Raw genomic sequence first — 9,877 nt, forward strand, 5'->3', positions numbered from 1 at the left:
CAACTAATTAGGTGGCCTAGTTATTTATGGGGATTTCATTTTTCTTCTTGAGTGAATTTTGACAATATCTTTGACATCTCTTGACATTAAATATTTAAATTGAGTTGGTAATGTTAAAAAGTGCTATTTTCTGAAGTATTTGAAGTTTAATGTTTTAATAACTTTATAATGTACTACAAATCCTAACAAGTATCTTGTCAATTTCTCATTGATGCCACATCTAGACATTAAATCAGGACAATTTTGTAACAACACTGTAATATGAATTAATTCAAGAACTATTTTTAAAAATCTCCATTCAACCTAATGTCATTATCATCAGGAGAACACATTAATGTTTTGTAATTTTCTGATGATTGAATTTCTTTAAAGTTTGATATTCTCATATATCATTAGGATCAATGTGCCACTCATAAAACGTTAATTATTCATAACACCCAAGAATTACATCTGCTTTATTCTTTTATTATAAAAACTGAGCTGAATAATCAACCCACAATAATTACTTTACTCAACCTGATTGAACAAAAATAGGAACCTGTTATGGATTTTTACAGCACATATTTCTGCTTACCAATACTGAAAAGTACTTCCAGAGAAACACACAAGCATATGTTTACTGATTTTGCGGGGTTTTATCTAGCTTCTCTGTTGATTTCCCTAGAATTCAGTGTTCTTCAAAGCAGAAACTATGTCTTTTGAATGTCATAATTAGTGGTGAGAATAGCACAGATTAAGTAAATGCTATTTTGATAGTATTCTTTTAATATAGTGGGACGATATTTATGACATTCTTTAAATGGTGTGGTTTATCATGCTTTTGCAACAGCTTCAGTTGATTTAGTCTTGACTTACAGCAAAATAAAATGGAAAATTCATATATTCTAAGTAAAGGTTTATTTTAATGGTGTAGACTAATTAACTGCTAAACAAGCATATGTTGCTAAAATATGCTGTGCTTATCATCTTTGTCAAGGTAAAATTCAGCTGTATGACTTGAAATATGCAGAGCATCCTCTTATGTGTGAAGTATACAGTGAAAACATTTATACTCTGTCATTGGTTTGACAACCAATTACAGTTCTTTAAATATATATTTTTTAAAAAACACATCTAAGAGGATCAGATGACCACGTGAAAATATAATATTGTTAAGAGGTTATGGGAAATTCATTTTTTTGTATTTGTGTTATTTTAACATAGCAACTGCAATGGAGTTGTAGAAATATTTCTAATATAGTTAACTGCATGTTTAACTGATCCCCTATATATGTCCTTAATTACTGAATTTATAGTAACCTAGAGATTGCTTATAACATCACTACCCAAATGTCACATTGCACTGAAAAATGGCATTTTGTTTCAGAAGATGCTAGCAGAGCATGAAGTCACTTGAAGGGGTAGGAGGGGGTTTTGAGACTTGCTTTAAGGAACCTATGCGTGTGTGTATTTAATGCGCAGCACCTGTCCTTCCTGGAGCCTACCAGCAAAGCCATTCCCAAGGCTATGGGTACATGCACCAGACCAGCCTGTCATCCATGAGGTCAATGCAGCATTCACCAAATCTAGTAAGTGTGGGTTTGAAGTGTTTCTTTTTGCTCAGTGTTCCCGTTTCATCTCCAAAATATAAATACACATGGAAAAATAATTTTATTTATTTTATATTTTAACATTTATCATTTATTAACATATAGTTGATATACAATATTATATTAGTTTCAGGTGTACAACATAGTGATTTGACATTTACTTACTTTACATTGTGATCACCACACAGTAATTCTAGCAAGCATCCATCACCATACAAAGTTACTGTGGTATTGTTGACTATACTAGAGGCCCGATGCACAAAATTCGTGCAAGGGGTTTAGCCCTCGCAGCTCCAGCTGCCTCGGCTCTCGCAGCCCCGGCTTCGTCTGGAAGGTTGTCCGGATGTTCGGCCATTTGGTTGATTTGCATATTACTCTTTTATTATTATAGATGCCCTGTGCTGTACATTATGTCTCCATGTCTAACTTGTTTTATAACTGGAAGTTTGTGCCTCTTATCCCCCTTCACCTTTTTCACTCACTCCCCCCATCCTTCTTCTCCTTTGGCACCATCACTTTGTTCTCTATGAGGCTGTTTTATTTTATTTATTCATTTGTTTGTTTTTGTTTTTGTTTGTTTTTTTAGATTCCACATATAAGCAAAATTATACAGTATTTATCTTTTTCTGACTGACATTTTCACTTAACATAATATCCTCTAAACCATTTTTTATTGCCAATGGCAAGATTTAGTTCTTTTTTTTATGGCTGCCTAATATTCCATTGTATATATGTGCCACTTCTTTATCTGTTCATCTGTCAATGGGCATGTACATTTTCAAATAAAGGAAAAAGGATGTGCTGTCATTGGTACAACCCTTTGGAAGGAAGCAAAGGACTTATAGAGATAAACTATTGAGAAGGGAAGGTATGATGTGAAAACATGTAAACCATGAAACACAAAGATTCTACTAGTACAATACCCTAATTGTTATTTTATTATTGGTGTTAGCCAGCTATGATCTTCATTCACGTCTGTACAACACAAATATTTGGTCATATTAACTAATTAATCTGGACATTAATCAAGATGGCCACTAAAACCTAAATGACAGAGCCAACATGTCTTTGAATCCTCCCATTGGAAACCTTGAAGCATTAATTCATTAATTAAATGTCAAGTTTGGAAGCGCTGTTCATGGTCATTTTGGTGTCAAATGTGACATCTCATGCTGAAATTGCTTCTCCAAGCAACTGACACAGTCATTTGGCCCTTTGAGAACTTAGAAACAGGTGCCCCCCCACCAACCCCTGCAGTTTGAAATTTATCTTTAGTTGCTCTAAAATTCTTTGTGTCTCAGCCAGTTTCCTCAGGGTATGAATTCATTTGATTCTGGGATCGTCTGATGTTAATATCAGCTAAACTCTTGGCCTTAAATGAAAACAAGTACGGTAAAACTCAATTTATATCTTGAATATTAATCACTTATCAGATATATTATTTCTAAATATTTTATCTCATTCAGTAAGTTGCCTATTCATTTTGATGCTGGTTTATTTGCTGTGCAGAAGCTTTTTAGTTTGATGTAGTCCCATTTATTTTTTGCTTCTGTTGCCTTTGCTTTTGGTGTCAAATAAAAAAATCATCGCCAAGACCAACATTTTTTTTTTTAGGAATTTTATGATTTCAGTTCTTACATTCAAATCTTTAATCCCTTGTGAGTTAATATTTTGTGCATTGTGTAAAATAGTGGTCCAGTTTTATTCTTTTGCATGTGGCTGTCCAGTGTTCCCAACACCTTTTATTGAAGAGATTGTCCTTTCCCCATTGTGCATTCATGGGTCCTTTGTCATAAATTAATTGACAATATATGCATAGGTTTATTTCTGGGCTCTCTATCCTATTCCACTGATTTATGCCAATACTATACTGTATTGATGACATAGTTTTATAACATAGTTTGAAGTGAGGAAGTAAACATGTTTCTCATTATAATAAAGATTTAGTTATAGTAGTATGTACACTAATATTTAGAACATGTATATGCTAAATTTCTACCACTGTGATGCAAAAGCTAAAAAATGAGTATATTATCGATTCTTTCTTTTATTTGTTTTGTATATTTTTAAGAGGAAAAAAAACATTTTAAATACTTGCTTAAGAAAAGTTTATTGCCTCTGCCAGGGGCCAGTTGTGAGTTGGCAGTGACATGGATCTGCCTGCCACTGTGGCAGGTTTTATTCTCTGAAGACTGTGGACTAGGGGAGAATCTATGTCACCTGATGTCTCTGAGGTAGCCGAACCTGGGGCGAGTTGGGCTTCATTACTTTAAAGCTTACTTTTTGACAGGCTAGCAATTGTATTTAGTGGCTTGCTCTATTCCTGTTCTGGCCCCCAAATGTTAGCTTTTTGCTAGCCTAGTAAACTTGAGATGAGCACAGTTAGAACACTAGGCTCTGGTGTACAACTCTCCAGAAATAAATGTACTTGGAAACATGCCTAATAGTTGCTTTACGAGTGGGTTGGTTTGTTGGGATTGGCATTTGTGGCCATGACTATATTAGTATTCATAGTGACCCTGTCGTTCTTTTCTCAGAGGACCTACCGAGCCATGTACGATTACAGTGCCCAGGATGAAGATGAAGTCTCCTTCAGGGACGGTGACTACATTGTCAACGTGCAGCCCATCGATGACGGCTGGATGTACGGCACGGTGCAGAGAACTGGGAAAACCGGGATGCTCCCAGCAAATTACATTGAGTTTGTTAATTAATTATTTCTCCTTGCCCTTTGAGCTTTACTCTAAACCTAGTCTTTTTAAAAGATAGAAGATACTTCTAAGACCACTTGGCAGTTATTTTACAATAATCTACCCTTACTTTAACAATTAGACACACAGGTACCAGGAAGAAGGAATGATTTCTGGGCTGAGAACAGCAGCATTTTCAGTAGTTCCTGTAAACAAAATAATTAGGTCTGGAGACCTGGTGCTGCTAATTGTATTACTGGTTTCTTTTGATTGGCTACTGAACCCTTCTGGGAAATGTATTTTTGTAGACTTTAATAGAGATGTTGATTGTCCTGTAAATGTAACACGTATATAAGACTTCTTAGCTGTCACTTTGGAATCACCAGAAGCCAATTCTCTTAATTCAGCAACACAGCCAATAATTTAAAAACTGTGTAGCTTTGGAGTCATTAGGCAATTTCCAATTCCAGTGAAAATCATCTAGCATAATAAAGTAAGCAATGGCAAAATGACAGTTTGGTTAAAATTATATTGAGTGGTGGCCGTAGGGACCTAGAAACTTCTACTGAACAAAGAAATGTTTTTGTTTCCTTGGCCAACTTGGGTCTATTTATTTCTTATTTGTACCAAGACATATCCTACTCTCCACTTACATTCTATGGACCCACACGTATGCTTGGCTCCACAGAATGTCAGGACCAAATAACTTCGTAGCTGCTCTGCAAAGGGCAGATTTCAGGCCATCTATATGACTTCCCTAATAGCCTTCACCCTGTTGCATGACATGTAGGCTCAAGCTTCTGTAACATAGGCAGCTGCCCTGCCCATTACTCCTACTAGATCTCAAAGAGTGGCTGATATCTAAAGGCCTTTCCTCTAGTTGTCAGCTCATCAGAAAAACATATTTTGAAAAGTTGCTTGAGATTCTCCTGCTGCATTGCACTCTAGTTTTGAAGGATGTACACTTTAGGAAATAGATGTATACTCTAGTAAATAAGTGACTTAGGTGTTTATTGAACAGCTTTCATTAACTTAATGCCGCTGCTGATTTAAAAGTTAAGAAAACCTAACAGGAGCCAGTGACAAAGTGGGATAGGAAGTGTGCTAGAGAAAACCAGTGAACAGAAAGTGACCGACCAACTCTACAGAGAGAGAGAGGGTGAGAGAAAGAGGGAGAGAGAGAGGTGTGTGTGTGTGTGTGTGTGGTTTCTTGTTTTGGAAAAGGTATTCAAATTCTGGAATGGAAATGTAGCCACTGAAACCAGCAAAAGAAAAGACTTTCTTGTCACTTTCTGCTTTTTACTTTCTCAATCACATTCAGGGGGTGAGATAGGAATGTCATCAGAGATTTTAGGTACAGGCACAGGTTGTTCACTAAAAATGGAATTTTCAGGTTTTGATTTTCAAATGAGTGACCTTGCAGTTTCTTTTTGGATTCACAGCCACGCCTGCAGCCTTTGCTGGCTGGTCTTTCACCGGAGTCCACAGTCAAAATCACCTGAGATTAACATCCATCAGCAACTGTGTTTTTCTGATTGTGTCATTTATTGGGACCTGCAACAGGGTAGCATTCATGTAGGATCTGACTCTATAGTTGAGGTGAAACTGAAAAAGCAAAGTCTCAAAAATGCAATAAAATGTATGGGTTGGGGATATCTCCTTATACCATATAATCAAAGAAATTAACAAAATATATTTTGTTGAAATGTTGATCAGTCCAAAGGCAAATGTTAATTTATTAACACCTTTGAAAGCTTAGCAAATGCTTTTGAAAATCTGTAGTTTTATTTTATCTAGCTAAAAGAGTAAATAGAATAAAATTTATTGCACAAGCTTCATCTGCATGACACTGACATAAAATGGAAGAGAAAAATTCAGGCAAATAACGAGACTTTTTTGAGTGAGCTTTACGAAATAGGCAGCTTGACTGATTTTCTATCATTGAAATGACCGGTCATGATTAGATTGATTAAACCCCACATCAGTTTTGATGTCCTATACACAAACCTACAAACACAAACTGAACCTGCAATATTCTTGCAAAAATTTATGTGCATTAAAAGTGAGGGAAATGAGCTTGCTCAGTTTTATTATGCCATTAAGTAAATATTTACGTTTCACCCAGACTTCTTTTCACGATTATAAAAAAGGAGTTGTTGTTGATTAAATTTTGCAGACTAAATGTAGGACAGGTACAATTTTTGATAAATAGCACATTTGATAAATAGGGAACGCAAAGAAAACTGACTTAAAATGATAAGTATAATGGGGAAAGTTACCATAAAGTAGCAGCTTGATGTTTCATTGTTTTTCTCATCCCCTGATTTCAAAATCGGGTTCATTGAATGTAAAAGTCAATACTTACTTGGGGAATAATTCTCCTAAATCATAAGCTTTACATAATGTCTGCAAAGCAAGATGTTTCTGCTTCCAGCCTTTAGGAATTAAGATCTGATCAGAATTTAACTAGAGGGAGGTTATTTTACAGTAAAGACTGAGGGAGAAAAGATGGCACGTGCTTCTCACACACTCGCTTGATAGTGTTGGCATTGTCACTAAAGCTTGTCAGGATATTAAGCATCTCAGCAGAAATACAGGAAATGTGTGTATAATACCAAAGTTCTATTTTACAGTATCATTTTCAAAACTGCATTGTTGAATAGCTTTTCCCCTTTCAACACGGCCCCTGCCCAGCTTCAGTTTGGCAAGAGGTAGCATATGTAATGCTGACAGCTAAACAAGGGCCTAAGAAATGAGCCTTTTACAAATCAAGTTACAGAAGACTGTGGGTGCCCAAGCACCGAGAGCATGCACCTGCTTTTCTAAGCCCGTGTCCTCCAGCCTGGCAAAAGCACAAGGAGCAATTTGATAGACTTTTCAAGTTTTCAAAAACAAAGCTGTATGTGGATCACATCTCTCTGGAGAAAGCAGTTTTTGTAGTGAGTGTTTTTATGAATTCTTGGTCTCCAAGGAAGCTTTCTATCTCTCACCTGTGGCAAAGTGACTTCTTTGTGTCTTCTTGTAATCTCACATTGGCAGTGTAGCCCAATTTGAAACATTTATCTGGTTGCCAGATGTCCCTGCATCTTCTCAGGCCTCTCCCCACCTCCAGACACCACCCAGGAATATGCAAGCACAATTTCCAAGAGCACCTTGTGTGAAGCGGGATGAGACCAGCCCAGCCCCTCCCTTGCCACTAGGGTCACTGCTTGAAGATGGTAAAGATGCGGCTTTGCCAGTTTTGCCACAGTCTTTTTTTCCTTATCCTCTCTGTGTTGAGCTCTACAACACTTTGGGGGTTGGGAAGCCAACTTTTCTAAAACAGTGGAAGTTGAAGAAGTGTATTTTTTTTTTTTTTAGATTTGTCCAACTCCAGTGAAATGTTTTTAATGAAAAGACAAAGAAAATGTGTGTGATCCTTTAATAACACATCTCTATATAAAGTAGATATAGTTTATACCAAAATTATAATATAGACATATACAAAAATAGGTGCCTTTTTTATTACCCTTGTTTGTCCACTATGGTCTGGGAAAGAAAACCAAGCTTCTGCTTATCCTATAGTAATATTTTATTACACATGATTGGTATTTTTGTGATGGGGAAGTAAGATGCTCCTGACAGGTATGAAGGGTGATAGCTGATTATATTTTACTTCTAAAGGTTTAGAAATTTAGAAAATACTGACTCTTTCCACCAATTTTTGAATGGTTCTTTGTAGATTTATATATAGTTGAGCTGCATACACATTAATTTTAGGCTTGAGATATAAAGTACCTATATTATGAGGCTGAATTCATTACACAAGATAAAATTCACTTCACAAATTCATTTATATCTTAGCTATTTGCTTCTGATCATGTAAAAGTGGCTCGAGTGTGCTTGTTTTGGGTAACGTGGCATGGTGCTGAGAAAGCTTTAGTTAAGGAAGAAGCTATGTAAACAACTGATAAATGAAAGTCTCCTTCTCAAGTATTCCTTGCCCATTAGGTCCTTTCCAGACCGCTGTCAACTATTGATGATCTAAAAAATCATGACATTGTAATGCTTCTGTGGTCATCATTCCAGGATGCTTAGACTCCTGGAGTCCACAAACCTGGAAGGGTCCCCAGGGCAAATCTCATCCCCAGTTGTCCATGTTACTTCAGTGTATTCATGGAAATTCCATATGTTTTTTGTGTTAGATATATGGTATTCAGTTTGCATAATATATACTTCTTTGTAAACCAGTGCTATTAAAAATGCTTCACTTAAAGGAAAAGAGAAATCTGCATTATAGTACCATTCTTCAGAGTCCACACAATGAATGGCTGAGCATTTTAGAAGCAGCAGCAAGTATGTTATTGTTACAGGCATGGTGTGGAACAGTTTGGACTTTGACTTGTGATAAAAGTGCAAAATTGAACCACTGTTCAGTTTGGCTTTTATTTGCTTCAAAATATGTAGAATTGTGGTTGATTAATTTGCAAGATTTTACTAATTTTGAAAGCTTACAATTTTGAAGGAAACAATGTTTTCAAAATGAAGGGGCTCACAGAAGAAACAACCCAGTGTTATTAATATAATCCGGCTTTTGTTATGCAAATTGTTAACACCAGCTATTAAAATATATTTTAGTAGAAATGCTTTAATTCATGTTTTTTTCCTCTATACTGTGAATCTTGAAGCCTTGGTGGACTAGAGCAACATCATGCTGCCCAAAGGACTAACCTATGCAAACTAGTTCACATTTTAGTGGATGTCACAGTAATTGTGTAATAAGGCATTATTTCCCCTGCCTAATGTACAGCGGCACTGAAATAACACATTATACCTAATATCGCGTATGTACAGTGTAGTCGCTCACAAACCCTTCAAGGCTACCATAATCATTAGTATTATTATTTGTTTAAAAGCAAATTGCTGAATTATCTATTAGAACTACTGAACGATGTAATAACAAGAATGACAGATGGATGTGTCAGCCATGGCTTCTGTGTGGTCACTGCAGGTGTCCTCTGGAGACAGAACTATGTTCTCAGATGCACTTTCTTCAGGGTATTATTATTCTGTGTCTTCTTTCTGTATTTGTAAAACATTATAACGCTTTAATTTCCTATCTACAACTTGGTTTGCTTAAATAAATGCGGGATATAAAAAATGGTTCCACTTCTTGGTTCTGACCTTGGTTTCTTGGATCATGGGTGATTAAACTTTGGTTTCTTGGAGCATGGGTCATTGATAATACCCTAGGTCTTAGGTTTATCGTGACAACGAACATCAAATCTCATCAAAGGAATATGTTGTCTTCAGTGCACTCACATTGGTGAGTCATTCAAAATGTGTCTTCCTCTCCCAATAGGCTGTTTTAAATGATAGAAATATTATGCTTTTTAATGCTCAGTATCTTTCTGATTTTATATCAAAATATCACAATGATACTTCATTGTAGTTTACTTCTTTCAAGATTAAATTCCTCATATGTCCTCAACAGTACAATTTTAATTTTCTTGAATTTGTCAGATGAAAGAAACAGTTTGGAGCAAAGAATAAAAAATGCACTAATTAAGTACATGAAACGGGAAGATGCTATAATTTTTTTGGCTAAGAATCACTCAT

At 35.9% G+C, this 9,877-nt stretch overlaps 1 protein-coding gene across 7 annotated transcripts in view; it reads left to right on the forward strand.

The window, feature by feature from the left end:
• Positions 1-9,431, forward strand: part of NEBL (nebulette) — a 396,867-nt gene extending 387,436 nt beyond the window's left edge. For all 7 annotated transcript variants that reach the window (XM_080675011.1, XM_080675005.1, XM_080675007.1 and 4 more), the window contains 2 exons: positions 1,462-1,568; positions 4,127-9,431. In XM_080675011.1, the coding sequence (XP_080531137.1) occupies positions 1,462-1,568; positions 4,127-4,303 (284 nt within the window). In that variant the 3' untranslated portion in view covers positions 4,304-9,431. The remainder of the gene's footprint in view (positions 1-1,461; positions 1,569-4,126) is intronic.
• Positions 9,432-9,877: the final 446 nt, after the last annotated feature.

This window comes from Plecotus auritus, assembly GCF_963455305.1.
Source record: "Plecotus auritus genome assembly, chromosome: 1".
NCBI lineage: Eukaryota > Metazoa > Chordata > Mammalia > Chiroptera > Vespertilionidae > Plecotus > Plecotus auritus.